This window comes from Peromyscus maniculatus, chromosome 19 (assembly GCF_049852395.1).
Source record: "Peromyscus maniculatus bairdii isolate BWxNUB_F1_BW_parent chromosome 19, HU_Pman_BW_mat_3.1, whole genome shotgun sequence".
Lineage (NCBI taxonomy): Eukaryota > Metazoa > Chordata > Mammalia > Rodentia > Cricetidae > Peromyscus > Peromyscus maniculatus.
The window spans coordinates 59571782-59593075 of NC_134870.1; the positions used below are offsets into that span (position 1 = coordinate 59571782).

General features: G+C 38.7%; 1 protein-coding gene across 5 annotated transcripts in view; it reads left to right on the forward strand.

Annotated features, from left to right (window-relative positions):
• Positions 1-21294, forward strand: part of Rnmt (RNA guanine-7 methyltransferase) — a 28206-nt gene that overhangs the window by 2462 nt on the left and 4450 nt on the right. For all 5 annotated transcript variants that reach the window (XM_076555408.1, XM_076555409.1, XM_076555411.1 and 2 more), the window contains 9 exons: positions 2730-3188; positions 4649-4784; positions 6332-6457; positions 9191-9303; positions 11670-11851; positions 11994-12158; positions 16385-16502; positions 19440-19541; positions 20840-20873. In XM_076555408.1, coding sequence (XP_076411523.1) covers positions 2772-3188; positions 4649-4784; positions 6332-6457; positions 9191-9303; positions 11670-11851; positions 11994-12158; positions 16385-16502; positions 19440-19541; positions 20840-20873 — 1393 coding nt within the window. In that variant the 5' untranslated portion in view covers positions 2730-2771. The remainder of the gene's footprint in view (positions 1-2729; positions 3189-4648; positions 4785-6331; positions 6458-9190; positions 9304-11669; positions 11852-11993; positions 12159-16384; positions 16503-19439; positions 19542-20839; positions 20874-21294) is intronic.

A 21294-nucleotide genomic window follows, 5' to 3' on the forward strand; every position in this document is an offset into this window, starting at 1 on the left:
ACTTTTCTATTGCTGTGATAAGACAGACATTGTGACCAAGGCAGTCTTTTAGAAGAGTTTATTTGGGGCTTAAAGTTTCAGAGGGTTAGAGTCCATGACCATCATGCCAGGGACATGGCGCAGGCAGGCAGGCATAGTTCTGGAACAATAGCTAAGAGTTGACATCTTGATTCAGAAGCACAGGCAGAGTGCTATCTGGGAATGGTCTGACTTTTGAAACTACAAAGCCCACTCATGGTGACATGACCTCTACCAAGGCCACATCTGGTCCTTCCCAATCTGGAGCACCGAGATCAAGTATTCAAATATATGAGCCTGTGGGGGCTATTCTCATTCAAACCACTGCATGTCTTCATTACTTTTAGAATCTGAAGTTTCATGGTCTCTAATTGTTTTGATTTTTGTTTTCCCTTTTCCATTTCTTTCAGTAACACAGCTTGATATTTTAGTGAAAGTATTTAAGTTGTGAATTTAGTGATTAGAGTTCACACTGCACTTCTTTGTAGTAGTAGGTTGGCAAATAAATTGAGTGAATAAGTCGAACATAACAATTCCTTTGTAATAGATGACTTTCTTCCTCCCATTTTACATAAATGCCTTAGAACATACTTGAAAGCGATTTAATGGTTGGTACACTGAAGGCTGAGTCTTCAATGTGTTCTAAAGCTATCACCACTCTTTACTTCCTGTACGATTACAGGGTTCATTATTAAGTAAGGATTTCAAGAGTCTTGACTTTTCTGTATTATTTTTGCATAGTCAGAATACCTAATGGAGCAACTTAGAGAAAGGAAAGATTTATTTTAGCTCATAATTTTGGAGATTTCAGGCCATACTACTTGATTTTGATGATTTGGGGCCTGTGGAAAGGCAGGCCATTATGCTGGTGAGAGTGTGTAAAGGAGGAGACAGTTTACCTCATGATAGTCAACAAGTAATTACTGACAACTAGGTATAATTTACATGCATTCTCCAAACAGACTTTACCTCCCTAAAGTCTCTAGAACCTCCCCAAACAGTGCTGCTAGCTGAAGACCAACCAAGCATTCAGCACATAAGCCTGGGGGTGGGGTGGGGGGAATTTCACAAACAGTAACACTGTACTCTAGCCTCAGAGTTCCATGACTGTTTGATAATGCAAATGCTTGTAGCCCACTCTCACTCAGTCCCACTCTCAGTCCCCACAGTTAGCAGTTCCAGTACTGTTCAGAAGTCAAAGTTCACAGTCTCACTCAGGGCAGGCCCTTAGCTGTGAGACACTGTAAGATAAAAAGAAAATTACATGGTAATTCTGCTGGGAACCCAAAAGATTAGAATGCCAGCAGGAATACAGTGAGCCAGGCTTAAGAGGTCTCGGAATAAGGATGCTTTGGGGAATTGGACTACAGGCCATTCACACTATGTTCTGGTAAAGAGTTTGTAAAGATTTGTCCCTGCTGTTGAACTTTGTTCCAGGCTAACTTTAAAAACTAATTAATCTAGTGGAAGAAATGTCAACATTCAAGCTGTTGCATACTTTTTTGTTGTTTTTGCTTTTTGAGATGGGGCTTACTGTGTAGCCCTAACTGGCCTGGAACTCTATAGATTTGGCTCCAACTCACAGAGATCCTCTGATCTTTGCCAGCCAAGTGCTGAGAGTAAAGGCACATACCACCGTGTTCAGCTTATAGCATGGTTATCAGTAACTACTTCTTATCAGCTTTACAGTGAGAATCAAGAGCAGAAATTTGAAGTTGGATCAAATTACTGTGTTTCAACATATTAGGCCCATATACACATATTGTTTCAAATTCTTTCAAAGGTGTCTGCACCACATTGTCAGGTAGTCACAATGTAGCAACCCTACTTCTTTGGTACCAGTCTTAGTTACTTTTGCATTGTTGTGACCAGATGCCAGAGAAAGTGATTTAAGGGAAGCAGGATTACTTTCTCTTGTATTATTTGAGGTTTCAGTTTGGGGTGGTTTGGCTTCTTGCACTTGGGCAAAATACCATGGCAACAGTAGTGTGTGACCAAGGAGCTTCACTTTATAGTGATGGACAGGAGGCAAAGAGCAAGTTGTCAAGGATGGGTATGACCTTCAGTGGTATCTCTCAAGTGACCTACTTCCTCCAAACTAGTCCCCATGTTCTTGTAATACTACTGTATGTTTATAACTTCATATGTAAGCATTTTTTGTAGTCCTGATGTGCACAACCTTTTGACATTATGAAACAATGTCATCTACAAAGTTCATGCTTGAGATTTGCACTGAATAGTTTATCATTTTTGTGTCGAGCCGCATTCACAGCTGTAACAAATGGCCATAAGAGGTCCTGGACCATAGGTTAGACATGCCTGCATGACTGAAATTGTTTTTAAATCTTTTTGGTTTTTCGAGACAGGGTTTCTCTGTATAGCTTTGTGCCTTTCCTGGAACTAACTTTGTAGATCAGGCTGGTCTCGAACTCACAGAGATCCACCTGCCTCTGCCTCCCAAGTGCTGGAATTAAAGGCTTGAGCCACCACCGCCCAGCTTTTTTTTTTTTAAAAAATTATTTATTTTATTTTTACTTATTTGTTTTGCCTGTATGTATGAGGGTGAGGGTGTCAGATCTTGGAGTTACAGCTGCCGTGTAGGTGCTGGGAATTGAACCTGGGTCCTCCAGAAGAGCAGTCGGTGCTCTTAACCACTGAGCCATCTCTCCAGCCCCCTTAGATCTTAACACCTTCTTTTCTTGCCATTACAGTGTTGATTCATGAGTTTTTGCTGTCAGTTCAAGTAACTAGAAATGGAAAGTTCTGCAAAAGCAGACAAACATGAAAAGATGTCTTTTGACAAGGCAAAAGTATCCATAGATTCTGAAACAGCATCCCCTCCCAGTGTTAATGAGTCCATTGCTGCACCTGAGCCGAGGCTTTCTGAAAAGACTCCTACGTGCCAGCAGGCAGATAAACCAAGAGCGAGGAAAGAGTTTGAAGATGACCATGCAGAGGAAAATTCAAGTTACGTGGAGGATTCTCCAGCCAAGAAAAGAAAACTTGATGTTGAAATCATCTTAGAGGAAGAGTGCACTGGTGATAATGGAAGTGCTTCAAAGAAAAGGAAACTGGAGGGGGGTGATGTTTCCAAAGATGAGCCTTCCTCTGGAGAAGTCACCCAGAGAAAGAGAAAACTACAGTCTGAGGATGCTCCAGAAAAGCGGAAAGTATGCTTTGTGTATTTTTTCTTTTTGTGTATTTGTAATTCAGTGTGCTAACCAGAAGTATGGAACAGTCTTGGGGATACATATGTATCTTAAGGCACAATAGGTGAAAGTTGTGCTGTTAACATTTTCATGTTATTTTGGAACGCCTATTTGTCCAGAACCTTGAAAGGTAGTTTCTGTAGTTTGCTTTTTATTAATTTTTTTTTTTAAAGATGGCAGTATGTGGCCCACTTGATTTACCCTTTGTCCTTTTTTTCCCTCTCTTTTTTAAAGATTATTTTATGTGCATTGGTGTTTTGCCTCAATGTATGTCTTTGTGAGGGTTTTGGATCTCTAGAACGGAGTTACAGACAGTTGTGAACTGCCATGTGGGTGTTGGGACTTGAACCTGGGCCCTCTAGAAGAGCAGCCAGTTCTCTTAACCACTGAGCCATCTCTCCAGCCCCCTGGTTGTCCTTTTTTTTAATCAGGTGTTTCAAAGTGTTGCCTGATGATCACTTAAAGTAATGTGTCAAAATTGTGCCCAGCTTTACTCTCCATTATTAATGTGCTACACTATAATTGTTTGCAGCTTCTAGTATGGTTTACATAGTTATTTAGAATAATTTTGGTTAAGTTGATGTAAAAGGCTGATATAGAGCAAGTGGTAACAAACATTTACCATATTGTAAAGGATTCTGAGGCTGAGTCTGGGATTGGCGAGAAAGACTACTTTACAAATTAGTAACATTTGTTATCAGGCCTGAAGAAGAAAGTAGCAGGCCAGGCTTTTACCAGTGGTGTCCTTGTAAAAAGGTGACCTAAGGTGTTAAACATGGGTTTTAAGACTTAGACTGGCAGATTTTTTTTTTTCTAGTAAAAATGTACTCTTAAATTTGATACATAAAGTAAGCAAAGAATTAGGTCCTTTGAAAAGAGAGATAGCGGGTGCTGGAAACCTTTACCTACTATGGAATTTTTATAGAGTGCCTAAGGTTTTACTAAATGCAGATAGAAAATTGTTGGCTTTAGATGTAATGTGTAATAAAAGTCACTGATATTGAGTGTAACCTCCTAAATTCTAACTCATATGCATTATGTAATCATAACAATAATTTCCTACTGATATTAAAATGTAGTAGCTTATTTCTCTTACTCCCTTTTAAGAAGTTTATCCATTGACTGTAATTTATTGTTGAATAAATCAAAACTCTGGAAATAGAGTAGTCTCCTTAAAACATGTAGCCTTAAATGATATAGGTGAAGATCACGATGAAGACCTTAAGCTGGGAGACTTTTCCATAAAGAATTGGAGACACCTCTTAGGTACAGTAGTAACTGCTGTATTACTGTGGGGCCAGCCATCGCTCTGTGAAATGCACTTCAGTTGGGTTTGCTCCTTCCATAGTCAGGTGGTCTGGGGCCTTTACTTACTTTCTAGATCATGCTCTAACCCTTGACTTTTGTCCTTTCCATTTCAGAAGCTGGAGGAAGGTCACAGCTCTGCGGTTGCTGCCCACTATAACGAGCTTCAGGAAGTGGGGCTGGAGAAGCGCAGTCAGAGTCGCATTTTTTACCTGAGAAACTTTAATAATTGGATTAAAAGTATTCTTATTGGTATGATTGGTTTTTGCCCTTTAGTTAAGAGATTTAAAATTTGATTGAATGATATTTTACAGGCTGGACATTGAAGCCAACGGTGCATGCATTGGAAGTGCTCTCCCGAGCTGATCCACAGCCCATTTCTTTGTTGTTGTTTTTTCTTCTCTCTTTTTTAAGTCATATATCAAGCTTCGAAGGCTGTTATTTGTTTTTCATTTTGTGATCACACTTTGGCTTTAAAAAGCTAGAGAGCCAAATAAATTCTTGTTTGCTGTTGGTTAATGGTATTGGAAATTAATGATGTTGCGTTGATAGTAAGTTAAATAGGCTTTCATCTGACAGTGTGCTGCTTTATACCTGTAGTTAATGGTACCCACAGCTGTTACACAGTTGTCTTATCTAATAGTTTTAGTGCGGTGGCACGTGGGATTGAACATTGAGTTTTTGTTATGTCAGGGAAAGGACAGTGTTATGATGAGTCCACTTACAAGCCTTTAGTGAATTGACATCGGTTATCATAGAGCTTGTTTGTCTTATGTGATTTCTTGGGAAAAAGAATGTTTACTTTGAGAATTGATAAAGACATACAGCTTTGGAGCTAACATTTTTGTTCATGGAAACTCACCTTTCAAATTATAATGGAAATGAATAGAGAAAATAGGATTTAGAATGTAGTATTGCTTCCTCTAGTTAAATCAAGTTTTTTTCTTTTATTTTTCTTTTTGTCTGTTTTTTTGATTCAGACAAGTAAAGTTTAATGGGAATTCTGGCAAGTTGACTTTATGTTTATGCACTTAACATGTCATTTTGTTATTTTGGTGAATAAGTATAAGATTCATGGCAGAAACTTAAATATGGAATAGTTATGGTGCTATTTAAATCTATATTAAAAGGCAGAAATATTTGTACTGAATATTTTAGCTACCCAAATAGTATATACACAAATTATAAAGTATGCAGAGTAATAAAACAGGAAAAATAAGTGTAAGATTCATTATTGTATCAAGTTTTAGTACTGCTGAGTACTTCATTTATCTCAGACTATTAATAAGCCTTTTAAACCATTGTTTGAACTTTTGCTTGTTTAGGAGGTAAAAGATGTTATAGTTTTTGGGTATTTCTTAAGCCTGATTATAGAGAATAGGAATCAATTACTATTATCTATAACTACTTCAGTTTAAGTATGTATGAAGTTAAACATTGGCTTATGGGAAGAAATAGAGAAAGCTATAAGAAAAACAAATTAATTCCTCTCATCACAAATGTTGTAGCTTTTTAAAATTAGAACTTAAATATTATGTAATGTTGACTCAAATTTTGAAAATAGCCTTCAAAAAACCACTTTAACATTGTAAAATGGTATATGTGTACCCTTTAATGCTAAAGGATCAAGTTGTTACTATGTTAGATTTTGGAATACAGATTACACTATATAATACATTAATGTGTTATATATAGTTCATATGCTTTGCCAGCTTTGTCAGACAGAAGTTAGTAGGTTTTAAAGAATTGGCTGTAGTAAAAGAAGGAAATGCAATATGATTGATTTCTCTCTTTTTCAGGGGAATTTTTAGAAAAGGTACGACAAAGAAAAAATCGTGATCTAACTGTTTTGGACCTGGGATGTGGAAAAGGTGGAGATTTGCTCAAGTGGAGGAAGGGGAGAATTAGCAGGCTGGTGTGTGCTGGTAAGATAGATACTGACATAGTTAAGCATTACTTTGGGGCCAGTGAAATGGCTGGCGGGGGTGGGGGTGGGGTAGAAGCACTTGCCATGCAGGTCTAGCAGCCTGAGTTCAATCCCCGGACCCCACGTAAAGGTGGAAGGGAAGATGCTTGCCTGTGCTTGGTCTCGCCCTTGCTCAACACACATGCATATGGTGATAGTAATAATAGCTGAGTAACTAATGAGTGTTAACCATCAGAATTGTTTTAGTCAGTTAGGTGAATGGGGAACTAGAAGGTTCTCCTTGCTAGCATAAGATATCTTAAGGCAACTTTTCTCCTGAGACCTATGCATATGATGTTTTGAAAAATTTGTTAAGTCTTTCCTGATGGTTTTGTTACAGTTAATGTTAACTTTTCTTTCCCAGAAGGAAAGATATATTTTTGTTGTTGTTGTTATTATTATTATTATTATTACATTATTATTCCCACCAGGCATCATGTTCTGCTTGATGGGTTGCAGGAAGTACAACAGCGTTGCCTCCAAAAGTACTGCTCAAATCAGTAGTTTCTTTTTTCCCACTTTTTTGTTTTGTGAGCCTTATATACTAAAAATATTACTGAAGAATTAATGATTCTTTGTGTGGCTATAGCTGTTGATGTTTGACCATGTTAGAAATTGAGGCTGTGATTTTGAATTCATACAAAAAGTTTAATGGAAATTCTGGCAAGTTGACTCTGACAAGTGTTTCTACATTTAATGTGTCATTTTGTTATTTTGGTGACTAAGCAGTTGTAAATAAAAGGTAGTGGTAGCCTTTTCAGATAATTGTGGTTATTCATCTTTGGTGAGCAGTCAACAAGTGGCAGTCTGGTAAGGTTAGTTATAATGTGCGATCTGAAGCCTTATTGACAGATGTCACGTATTCCTTACCTTCACACTCACTGGTCTGTCTTACAGTTTCAGAATGGTGTTATAATACCTGGAAAATGCTGTTTACCAAAGTTACATAGATCTTGTGACTGACATCAAGAAATCAAATTTGCTTAATATTACCAGTCACAAAAGTGATTGATAGAAGGGTTTTTTTTTTTTTTTTCCTTTCTTTCAGAACTGTATTTGTTTTTTTTACTTGAAGTCAAATTTTATCTCTGGTAACAAGTACTATGCATTGTGTCCTTTAAAATGACCCTGTTCATCTTTGAAAATACATGTATAATAGTCCGAGTTTGAGAATCATTCTTTCAAGTTAAAGTGACTTATTTCAAACACATGACCAGTATTAGCTGTAACAGGCTTTTTCTTTTAGGCCATCAACCAGCTTCCAAATCATGACACGGAGACTTATTATTAGTTTTGAATGCTTGGCCTAGCTTAAGCTTATTTTTGGCTAGCTCTCTTAACTTCTGTTAACCTGTTTTCTTTTTATCTACCTTTTGCCTTGGTGCTTTTTACTTTTCTTTCCTTCTGTAGATCTTTCTTTTACTGCTTCTCTTGGCTGGCTGGCTGGTGCCTGGCTTCTTGCCCCTGGGGTGTGATCTCCCTTGTTCTCATCTCCTCCTTCTTCCCCTCTTCTCTCAAGCCTAAATTTCTCCTCCTATTTATTCTCTCTGCCTGCCAGCTCCACCTATCCTCCGCCTAGCTTTTTATTAGACCAATCAGGTACCTTAGGCAGGCAAGGTGAAACAAATGCAACACACATTTACATAATTAAACACACATCCTCACATTGTTAAACAAATGCAGCATAAACAAATGTAACATACCTTCACATAGTTAAAGTAATATTCCACAACAGTTTGCTCACAACTCAGAAGTCGTATTCTAGGTGCTGGTGGTAACAAGAGAAGTTTGCTCCATACTTTACCATGGTGATGTTCAGAGATAGGAATCAGATGGCCAAGATTGACTTCTTACTGCTTTATGAAGGATATTCTAAATGAAAACTGGCTTTCCCCACTGGTGTGAGGGTGAAGAACACAGGACACCTACACAGTACCCATCATCCCTCTTTCTGTCACGAGTGCAAATCTCAAAGCAAGGACAAGAACAGAGACATTCATTGTGAAAACAGTAACTTGGTATTTACAAAATGAGCTTGTAGATGGTGTTAAGTTTCATAGTTCAAATTGGAATCTAAGTTGTCCGCCTCATATTTTAAATGAGCCTTTAAAACCTGGGGCTGGCAAGATTGTCAGGCATCAAAGCCCTTGCTGCCTCAGCCTGACAACTGAGGTTGGATCTCTAGATCCCATGACGGAGGGAAAGAAGCAGTTCCTGAGAGCTGTCCTCTGACTTTCACACACCTAATAGCGATGACAAAACTGATCATCCAGCACTTGCCCAGCATAAGTACTGTGAAGAAAGCCTTTGTCTAAAGGAACTAGATGGAACCCCACAGCCATTTCCTTGTTTTAGCCTGAATTTCATGCCCCACCCACCCCAGCTTATCAGTGGAATTGCTATTTTTTTTTTAATACATTTTTTCCCCTGGGCAGTAGTGGTCTACACCTTTATTTATTTTTTATTTTTTTAAATTATTTTTATTTTATGTGCATTAGTGTATGTATGTCTGTGTGAGGGTGTCGGTTACCCTAGAACTGGAGTTACAAACAGCTGTGAGCTGCCATGTGGGTGCTGAGAATTGAGCCCAGATCCTCTGGAAGAGCAGTCAGTGCTCTAACCACTGAACCATCTCTCCAGCCCCGAGTTGCTGTTTTGTGTTATCACTTACTAACGTCCTTTACCCTTGTAGATATTGCTGATGTTTCTATGAAACAATGTCAACAGCGTTATGAAGACATGAGATGTCGTCGTGATAATGAATATATTTTTAATGCAGAGTTTATAACTGCTGACTGTTCAAAGGTACAGAACCTTTGTTGTTTTAATTTTGAGATTTATTTTTATTTTATGTGCATAAATGTTTGCCTGTGTATGTGTTACATGCACCACATGCATGCTTGGTACCTTTGGAGGCCAGAAGAAGGTATCGAATCCCCTGGAACTGGAAGTGAGAACAATTCTAAGCTGCCGTGTAGGTTCCTGCAATCAAACCAGTGTCCTCTCCAAGAGCAGCAAGTGCCCTTAACTGCTGAGCCATCTGTGCAGCCTCATCTTTTAACATTTGTTTTCTCCCTGCGGTGTTGGGGATCAAATGCAGGGCCTCGTTCATGCTTATCTCCCATTTATAGAACTGACTCATTTGTTAAAATGTGTGTGAAATTAAAATTTAAAATCTTAATTCTTAAAATTAAAAATCTTAAGGCATGCATTTTCAGTTTACTGGAAATTTATCCTTGGGTACTTTTAGGAAAGGCTTACCTTTAATAATTGGATATTAGAAATCCCTTCATTGCTTTTTGATTTGGTCAGGTTTTGTTTTTTAATAGTTATACCTTAGTGTCCCCCAGAGTCCACAGAAGCTCTAAGTCCCATGTATGAAGTGTCATACTATTGTGGATAATTGCACATATACTCATGCATTCTTTTTTTTTTTTTTTTTTTTTTTTTGGTTTTTCGAGACAGGGTTTCTCTGTGTAGTTTTGCGCCTTTCCTGGGACTCACTTGGTAGTCCAGGCTGGCCTCGAACTCACAGAGATCCACCTGGCTCTGCCTCCCGAGTGCTGGGATTAAAGGCGTGCGCCACCACCGCCCGGCTAACTCATGCATTCTTTAAAGCATGTTTAGATGATTTTATCATTGTACCTAATGCTGCAGTGAAAGTGCTATGTAATTAGTCACACTGTACTGTTTAGGAAGTAAGCGTCAAGGAAAAGAAGTTACAGATTTGTTTAAACAATAAATTTTCCTCTGTCATATCTTCAGTCCATCGTTGGTTGAATTCACTGTTAAAAAAAAACGTAAGGATGGGAAGGGCTGCTTTATTTTGTAATAGACCTGGACTTAAAAGTGTGTTTGGTCCAACTTGTGGTTTATAAGGGGGATTTCCCATCGTGCTGGTATCACTGTGTTTTCTGCCTTCCATTTGTTTCTGAAATTCTAAACTGAATGGATGTCTCACTGGGAACTTGATGTTCTTTGTCTTTAAGTATTATATTTTAAAACGTTTAAGTGGTACATGTTTAGTGGTCATATTTTGTTCTCAGCCTTGAAAATGAGGATAAAAAACGAATGCTGCTAAAAATAGTTCATACTTAAGCACTATTTCTTTTAGACGCCAAAGGCTGAATGTTTTTTGTTTTTTATTACCCAAGTTATCATTGAATGTCAGTTTATTTTAGCTGTCAAGACCAACTGAAATGTTACATAGCATTTTAATTATTTCTGTGTCTATGAGTATAGTGTGCGTGCGTGTGTGTGTGTGTGTGTGTGTGTGTGTGTGTGTGTGTGTGTGTGTCAGAATGGGGTTTCATTTGTGACAACAGAGATGCCACAGAGGTCCAAGGGCTATGGTCTTCACCTTCCACTTTGAGGTGAAGCCTTCCTTGTTTGCTTCTGTTCTTTATATCCCAGGCTAGTTGGCCTGTGAGCTTTCAGAGGATTTTCCTGTGTCCACCTTATCTCAGGAGAATGGTGGGTCTGCTGACCCATCCTACCATGTCCTGATTCACCTGTATCCCAGGAACCCAAAGTCAGGTTGTCAGGCTTGCAGGACAAGCACTTTTACCTACCGAATTATCTCTCTGGCCTGACATATATTTTAAACACAATTTTCAGAATCCCCAGATTTTTAAAACACTATGAAAATCAGAATCATGATTATTTTATATGAATGTGTTGGGTAGGTGGGGGAGGACATACTCATGTGGATGCATATGTGTGTATTGGCCAGGTGTTGACTTCGGGGGTTGCTCTTCGTTTTCTGAGCAGAATTTTTCCCAGGTGCCTTGGGATCCTCGATTAGGCTGGCTGACTGGCCAGTAAGCTTGTGCTACTGCTTCTCTGTCCCCACTGTTGAAATTACAATCACACAAAACTGCACCCAGTTTTTTTTTTTACATTGGTTCTGGGCAACTAACTCAGAAACTTTCACTTGTGCGATCTACCCAGACCTGCAAATTGTTTTAGGCCAGGGTAAGAATACTCCTTTTAAATGGTCCTTGTAAAATATGTACATGACAAGAGAAAGAATAGGTCAAAGACTGAAGAAATCGATTGATACTGTCAGGGAATGTTTACTTTAAGAACCCGACATTCTAGTAATTTACTAAAGCCACTTTTAATCTATGTTGTATTCATTTGGAATCTTAACCCATTTACATTTGTTACAGGAACTTTTGGTTAAAAAATTCCTTGATTCAGAAATGCGCTTTGACATCTGCAGCTGTCAGTTTGCCTGTCATTATGCCTTTGAGTCCTTGGAACAGGCTGACATGATGCTTAGAAATGCTTGTGAAAGGCTTAACCCTGGGGGCTATTTTATTGGTACCACTCCCAATAGCTTCGAACTGATGTAAGTAACTTGAATCCAATTAAAATTAGTAAGATACCTTTAAAAATTGCATCATGTAGTTTTTCACTTGCATGATTTGATTGATAGGATCAAAAATGTTAATCATAATTCTTTTATTTTGGTTGTGGAATAACCCTAATAGAAGACGCCTTGAAGCTTCGGAAACAGAATCATTTGGAAATGAAATATACACTGTGAAATTCCAGAAGAAAGGAAGTTATCCTTTATTTGGCTGCAAATATGACTTCAACTTGGAAGGTGTTGTGGATGTCCCTGAATTCTTGGTCTATTTTCCATTGCTAACTGAGTAAGAATGTCTTGATCTGTTGCTTTTTCTTTCCCCTCACCCCTTCTCCTAAGGGGACAATGCTGCTATTCATACTGTATTTTAAATGCAACCCCAAGAAAAAGCCTTGGCTGCAGAAGTGGTGTCCACTTTAAAGATTTATTTTTTTATTATGTATACAGAAGAGGGTACCAGGTCTCATTATAGGTGGTTGTGAGCTACCATGTGGGTGCTGGGAATTGAACTCAGGACCTGGAAGAGCAGTCTGCTCTTAACCTCTGAGCCATCTCTCCAGCTCTCATGGTGTCCACTTTAAATAGCTTTCTTTCCTAAGAGAAGGGAGTCAGCCACTTCTACTCAAGGTAGAAGGTAACTGACCCTTCAGGTAGCAGACACAACTTTGATAATATAAAAATGAGAAAGTCTAAGATCCTCCCTTTGAAAGAGCTTATCAAAATTTGTGTTTCAGTATAGCTTTGGAACTGCCTGTGGAGTAGTTATTTTGTTTATTTTTCCTTTTTTTTTTTTCTTTTTCTTTTTCTTTTTTTTTTTTTGAGACACAGTATTATGTAGTCCTGGCTGTCCTGGAACTCGCTATGTAGACCAGGCTGGCCTTGAACCACACAGAGAACTACCTGCCTATGTCTCCATAGTGCTGGGATTAAAGGCGTATAACCACCATGCCCAGCTTCCTACAGTGTTGATTATAAAGTCATGATTCCTGGCTATATTCCTCCTGTCCACATTAATTCCTAAGAATTCTAGTGAACTGCAAGCACAGGAGAAATTGATAGTCTGGACTTTATCCTGTGGCTTCACGACCTTGTGAGATAGACAGACTGATAAATAGACAGACAGACACATTAATCTGCAGGATTTCCCTGCACCCGAATATAATAAAAGCCAACTTAGATCTGAGACTATATACACATGACCAAATTTTATTTTGTACTTTTTAAAAACAAACGTTTTCTAATTTGAATATTAACTGAAGAAGCAGGAGGGTTTTTACTTACCTAGATTTAGCTGGTGATTATTTTGATCTAGACTCAGTCACCTTGTCAAGTTGTCACATAAGGTTTTCTTGAGTTGTGCTAGCTTGGTGGCTCATCCTTGTAGTCCCACACTCAAGAGACTGATACAGGAGGCCAGCCTGGGCTACAGTTAAGACTGTCCCAAAACAATGGAAGCAAGTAGAGAGCTGGGGCCAGAGGAAGGGGAGGGAAGAGAAAATCAAGTAATGAAGCCATGGCAGGACTTTAAAATACTGAACACAGTGTTGTAGATATAAGCTGCCAACAAAATTGAAATTTTAAATCAGTGTGCTTTTTATTTTAAATCATTCAGCTTTGGAAAAATGTTTCCCTTCAACTTTTCATTTGTTTTGTATGTTAGCTTGAAGGTTTTGCTTAACAAAATTAATAGTTTTAGTAGACTCTGAAAAATAAAAGGATAAAGTGAAAACTATTGTTTAATGCTAAGCAAACTTAGCATTATTTTCTACTTAAATTGCTTGAACATAATAAACTTAGAAAGTCATAGATTCTTGCTTTAATATATAATTGTTTTCATCTCATTAAATTTTTTTGAGAATTTCATGTAAGAGTTACAGTTATGAAATCCATCCCTTCCTCCCCATATTCACTTCTTTCCATATTCCTCTCATATCCTCCTCACAAATTATTTTCCTTTTCTATTATTATTATTATCATTATTATTATTAAGTAACCGATTAAGTCCAGTTAGTATTGCCCATATCCTCATGGCCTTTTCCTATTGCTTGTGTTTTGTGATGGGATTGGTCATCTGGAGTTAGTTTGTTGCTTGTGGGTTTGATAAGAGTTTCTAGTCTGCCTATGTTGAGTGGGAATGTGTTTCTGATTTTTCTGTTAACTAAATGTGGTTGATTTAATCTTAGGCAGGAACGTCCAGGTCTGTTAATTAAAATACTTGTTTTAGTTTTTGACTGTGAGGCTCAGGTGATTCCAATACAGGTTTTTCAGTAGATTAATTATAGTCAGTGTGTGTGATTGGCTCAGTGAGGTCCTGGACAGTTCAGGTGTGGTTGAGATACCTAAACACTAATGGAAGTGTAGGCCAGTGGTTGGGCAAGGTTCTAGAGTTGAGGAAGTGGAGAAGGGATCTTACCAGCATGTGTCACAGGTGGGGCAAGAACTGAAGAGAGTGTCTGATTGTGGGGAGCTGAGGAGTCACACCGAGAAAGCCTGCTTGTATTCCTCCTTCCTGGGGCTGAGTCAGTGGAGGCTCAGTATGGATGGAAGGAAGGAAGGACATAATAGTCTCACAAGAAAACCCATGGCTATGGCCTGATGTGTTTGTGCATGCATTTGGTGATCTGAATGTTCAGTCTAAAAATGGTGAGGTTGAAATGGCTTCTTGCCATTTAATCAAGAAACTAAACAATACTCTAACTTATTGAATGAAAAGTCCATTCAAATTGCTCAAATTGGGTTCTTTGTAATGATGTGTTTTTCCCTTTTTTTTCTCGACTATAACTTGCTTTTGTTTCTAGTGGCTTGTTTGTCTAGGAGATTTATTATAATTGAGTTGCCTTAAATAAAAGAAGTACCTATCTATACTCATGCTTTTCTCTCCAAGAAAGGCTCACTCGGTTAACAACCCAGTCTCTGTGTGTGCCTTCTGCAGTGGACAAGTGCAGGAGCCTCTGCCATGCCTCGTACCTTCTCCTCTCACCTGCCCCCTCCCACTGAGCTTTGTCTTGTATGTTTTCCCCCTTTCCCCACTCCCTGAAATCATTTCCAGGAAGAGAATTGTTAAGACTAATGTTTAAGTTGAATGGGATATGGATGTAGAAGACAGAAATGATGTTCCTACAAAACTCAGGAAGTGGCATAGAGGCTGAGCTAAGAAGAGGAGGGCAGACTAGCAGGCTGAACCAAAGACTAGCTGCTAAAGGCAGCAGTATCACGTTAGAAATGAGTGGCTTGGAGACCATGTGCAAGGATTCTGAATTATGTCCTGGAGCCCAGTGAAGGGAACTGCAAAGGATAGTTAGTAATAGGACCAGCTTTGTATATTTGAAAGCTTAATCTGGCTGTGCCTGGGAAGTTCATTGACGGAGAGTAGGACTGGAAGCAGGGCACAGCATGATGGTGCTAGTGATTGGTGCAGGCTGGCAGTGAATGGATGTGGGGAGAAGTGGAGCTGTTTGAAGTAGACATGTTGTGGGTAAGAGAAAGAGAACTTTCTGATGTATTGACCACAGGGAGTATAGAAGAAAGAGGGTGAATTCACTGCATTGATGAAGACGAGAAGTTAGAGAGTGTCTGACACATCCAGGGATGATAGCTAATGAGCAGTGATGTTAATTAGTGTCACAGAAAGCTGGAGACAGGTTCCAACATTCCATGTAGTTGGTACAGCGAAGTAAGTAGGTTCTGGAGCAAGCTTCAAAACTTTAACAGTTAAAGAAATACCTGTAAACAATCTGCAAGAAGCCGTCCAAGATAGACTTCTGATTTAAAAAAAAAAAAAAAAAAAGTTTATCTTACCAGAGAATACAGGAGATAAAAATGAATATCCTACTTTTTTTTTGTTTTATTTTGTTTTGGGTTTTTTTTTTTTTTTTTTTTGACAGGGTTTCTCTGTGTAGTTTTGGTTCCTGTCCTGGATCTCACTCTATAGACCAGGCTGGCCTCAAACTCAGAGATCCGCCTGGTTCTGCCTCCCAGGTGCTGGGATTAAAGGCATGTGCACCACCACCCAGCTAAAAAAGGAATATTCTAAGAAAGATGTTGACATCATTATTGGATGTGGGGAAGTAAATAAAGTAGAGCTGATAGAAAAGTGCTCTTATGTGGCCCTTTGTTCCATGACCTATTTGTAACGCTAAAGGAAGACATGTCTGCAGCTTATAGATATTTAGAATGTTTGTTTCTTCATAGGCATGTAAGTTGTTACTCATCTTCCATTTTTATTTTTGTTCAACATAAGTAAAGAGTACTCTTTCTAGTTAAACCCAGATGTCACTGCTCTCACTTATAAAGTCAACTATGAAATTAAAGGACCCAAGAAATGGCACTTGCTGCCAAGCATGATGACTCGAGTTCAGTCCCTGGGACCCACACTGTGGAAGGAGAGAACCAGTACCCTCAAATTGTACTCTGCCCACCACCCAAAAGCACACACACATAAATTTGATGAAATAATTTTTAAAAAGAAATTACAAACATCTGAAAGCCTTTCCATTAATCTTTTTTGGACAGAATGGCTAAGAAGTACAATATGAAGATAATCTATAAAAAAACATTTCGGGAATTCTATGAAGAGAAGATTAAGAACAATGAAAACAAAATGCTCTTAAAACGAATGCAGGCCCTGGAGGTAAGTATACAGAAAAAGTATAGACACTCTAGGATGTGGTGAATTTGTTTGGTATTTTGGGCTCCTTTCAGAGTTCTTCAAACATTGTGTAGTTAGGTGTATTGTGTAGTTTATAGTTGCTGTAGATACTCTACCTTTAAGGATGGAGGCAGATAAAGACTTCCATAGTGGATGTTCAGTAAACACTTGGTGAATAAATGAGTGGTCCTCTTATCAAATTCTGTTTCCTAGGTAGAACTACTTTAAAACAAGGTTTCTCAACCCCAGAACTATTGGCATTGTGGACTGGAAAGAATCCTCTTCTGTGCTCTGGTAGTACATTCAGAGCACTCCTGACCTCTACCTATTAGATGCCTACCTGTAGTACCCATGTTCCTGCTGTGACAGGCATGTTTCCTACTGGGTAAAAATCAAGATCTCCCTATCTAGAACAGCTCTTTATGACTAGAGTGGTTTAGGGCCCTCCTAGCCAGGATCTACGGCAAGCTCATACCAGGGAGGAATTTGTTCCGTGATGACTCTCTGGTGGGTTACATACTAAGGCCAAGGCTTCTTGACTCCTGTGCTTCTCCCAGTGCAGCAGTGAGAGAGAGAGAGACAGAGACAGAGACAGAGACAGAGACAGACACTGCACTCACTGCCTGCTCTCCCAGTGCAGTAGTGAGAGACACACTGCACAGTCACTGCCTGCTCTCCCAGTACAGCAGTGGGAGAGACACACTGCACAGTCACTGCCTGCTCTCCCAGTGCAGCAGTGAGAGAGACACTGCAGTCACTGCCTGCTCTCCCAGTGCAGTATTGAGAGAGAGAGACACTGCACAGTCACTGCCTGCTCTCCCAGTGCAGCAATGAGACACTGCACAGTCACTGCCTGCTCTCCCAGTGCAGCAATGAGACACTGCATAGTCACTCTCTGCTGCCCCTTTTCCTTTTATTAAGGCTATGTAAAGTATTCAGTGTGCGTGTTATTTGTTAAAATAATAGAGTAGCAGAATATAGTCATGCATTATTTAAGATGTTTCATTTAGAGTATTCTCTTATTTTTTTTTTTTTGTTTGTTTTTGTTTTGTTTGTTATGAGACAAGGTCTCATTCTGTATTACCACTTGGCCTGGAATTCACTGTATAGAGGAGATGGCCTTCAAATTTGCAGCAGTCTTCTTGCCACTCCTGAATGCTGGGCTACCAGTGTGAACTCCATCAACTTAGAATATTCTCTTAAATGCTTGAAACCTAGCCTGTCTTGCTTATTGTATTCAACCCATGAAAGAAGCAAAACAATCACTTTTTAAGAAATGGGCAGCCTAGTATGGTTCAGGGTCACATAGCTGTTAGATAATTCAGTTTTATGGGTAGCTGTCATTCTGTTCAAGTTTCAACCGTAGTTACTCCCCCACATTGTCAAATGGGAGAATCTTAAAATACTAATTGACTTTTGAAACCTGTAATTAATAAACTGTTCAGCTATCCATCCTGTACTTTAAGAATTAAGAATGTGGGCAGGTGTCTTCATGATGGGTAAGGTGATCTGCTGACGTCCCACGCAACCCAAGTCAGAAGCTCATTTTTTAATAAAAGGGGGACCTGCAGGGCCCTGGCCCCTGTTTTGGGTAACTGTTGCCTTGCTTACGGACCTTGACCTTGATATCCTCCCAATGCTATTTCCCTGGTAGGTTTCTCCCTCCTGAATGCTTAAGGGAAGTTCCTTGTCTGTGTATCCTGAATAATGGGCATTAACAGCTTAGATGCAAGATTGTAAAACATCAGTAGCGAACTTCTGCCCTCCGGGGTCCTCCCATTGTGCTGTAAGCCTGTAAATAAGACCTCCTACCCCCTTCAAGAAATGACATTCGACATCTAAGCTCTCCTAGAACTGGCAGTGCCGTGTCTCCTGAGTACTGGGATTCTAGGCATGTGTCACCAGCATGAACAGCAAATAAATAGCTTTAGTTCCATCATCTGAATATACAGTAGAATGTTCATAAAGAAAAAGGAAAAGGGACTGGGGGATGGCTCATTGGAAGACTTGAGTTAGAGCCCCAGACCAATAAAGTAGCTGGTCACAGTTGATGGGGTTTGTAATCGTAGGGCAGAGATGACCTAACCCCCAAGCTCCAGAACTGTGAGAGACCCTGCCTCAAACACTAAGGTGGATGATTCGTCCTAGGTTGACCTCTGGCCTACACTTACACATACCCTAAAAAAGGGGTGGGGGTTGCAGTAAAGTAGACATTTGTACATCATCCCCATGTAAGTTTCTTAGGACAACCTAGGTTTTAAAGTGGCTACGACCAGCCCGGTTTCTTAGAATATTAAAGACAAAAGACTTATAGTATAGGATATATTGCTTAAAATGAATTAAACATAGCACTTGAGGCAATTTACAGCACTACCTTTTTTCAACAAATTTAGATTATAACAGGAAAAGCCCTTTGACAGAAGTCAAGAAGATGTGTTTTCTGCTAAATGACCCCTTTTGAGGATTAAATTATATAGTCCGTCCAAGCTGTAAATAGATTATGATAGAAAGTGACCAACATTTTGGAGATAATTCCCTCTTCTGCCTTTTTCTGTTATGTAAAAACTGTATAGGGCCTGGAGAAATGGGTCAGCGGTTCAGAGCACTTGCTGCCCTTGCAGAGGATTTGAGTTTGATTCCCAGCACCCACATCAGGTGGCTTAAAACCATCTGTAACTCTAGCCTCAGGAGATCCCCAAGGGCTTTCTGGTCTCTGTGGGTACCAACACCTACACACACACACACACACACACACACACACACACACACACACACACCACAAATCTTGAAAAGAAAGAAAGAATGTGCAGTTGTGAAACAATACTTAAGGATTATTCTTATAGTTTCAGTGATTTACTCTGTCAAACTTCTATAAATGTAGTGAGATCTCTTAACTGGAATTTGCATTTGCTTCCTTAGCCATACCCTGCAAATGAGAGCTCCAAACTTGTCTCTGAAAAGGTTGGTGACTATGCACACGCAGCAGAGTACATGAAGAACAGTCAAGTAAGGTTACCTCTGGTAAGTTTCCAGCTTGTAAAGTCAGAAAAAGGAGCATGTGTGTATGGAGGTTATTTCAGTTGTTTACAATATTTGGGCTTACTTAAGGATTACAAATTCGGCAAATAATAATCTGTTTCACCTAAATTGTGATAACTTTTGGTGCTGTGGAACATAAAATATATTTCAGTGAGTAGCATAGAGAGCTTTTATGAGGCAGCTAAGGGTGGGGAAAAATCATAGGCTTGGTTTGTAAGATTCCTTGCTATTTCAGTGTTCTAGAGACAGAATTCCAAGCTCTGTGAAATTAGAGGATGGGAGAATAGTATGTTTTCATTTGTATTGACTTTATGCAGGCTCTCACTTTTTTTTTTTCCTTTTTTCTTTTTCTGAGATGAAGTTTCTCTGTGTAACAGCCCTATCTGTCCTAGAACTCGCTTTGTAGACCAGGCTGGCCTCGAATTCACAGAGATCCACCTGCCTCTGCCTCCTGAGTGCTGGGATTAAAGGCGTGCGCCAGCACTGCCTGGCTTTTTCTTGTTCTCTTTTTTCTTTTTTTTAAGGCAGGCTTTCACTTTTAAAAAATTCAGTATGTGATGGTAAGACAAGCCATAACAGTCCCAGTGAAAATTGCAGACATTTTCATAGCACATTTCTCTTAATATCTTAGAATATTCTTCCCTTGTAATTTCTTCAAACTTCCTAGGTCCTAGAACTGACACTAGATCTTAGGAAGGCAGTACGTAGCCTGTACAAAGCTGCACATACCTTACTTACTGTCTTGAAATTTTCTCTTTCTCTTTTTTTTTTTTTTGGCAAGTGAAATTTATTTTATGATGCATACTTTATGGTTCTTTTGGTAAAACACAATGTTTTTCATTTTTAAGTTATCGATTTAAGTTAGATGTTTGTTTCAGTTATTATGACCCCTTCAACAACAACTCAGCAGTGAGTTTCTTCCTATAAAGAAATTTGTATTTTCTTGCTAAAACATTTGCTACTTCCCAATATTATGGACAATGAATATATAATATAATATAATATAATATAATATAATATAATATAATATAATATAATATAATATAATATAATATAATATAATATAATATAATATAATATATAAACTAAGACTATGTCTTTAATATTTTTCAGAAAGTTAATCTTACTGATTGTTTTTAGATGTGTATATCATAGTGTTATGTGCATTGTATGTGTTTTTATAGTGAAGTTACAGGATTTGCCACCTATCCTCTATTAAACAATAAGCTTATGTTTACTTCTGCATTGAATCTAAAGCTTCCTTTCTTTTATAATTTTAGGGAACCTTAAGTAAGTCAGAATGGGAAGCTACAAGTGAGTATATCATCCAGCTAACTGACAATTTCAGTGATTCTATTTTAAGGAAATCATTGAGACTTGAAAATGTTAGAGTTTTTCTGATATATTTTGTGCTTATGCTGATCATTAAAATACCTATCGCCCACATATTTTTATATATATGTAAAATCTCCACTTGTACATCTGCACAGTGACAAAAGAAAGTATCTGTAGGCTGTTATTCAACATACATTCATGAACATACATAAATATTTTCATTCCATGTTTGTTAATAAGGAGCTGCCTCTGTCTTCACCTCAGGATCCTGTTGAATTCCTTGGCTGTAGGATACTCCCATGGATATTACTTTATTTAGCCATTCATATGCTGACAGTAAAGGGAGTCTGTAGAACACTTAAGCAAAGAAGAGTGAGCAGGGGAAACAGATGGTATACAG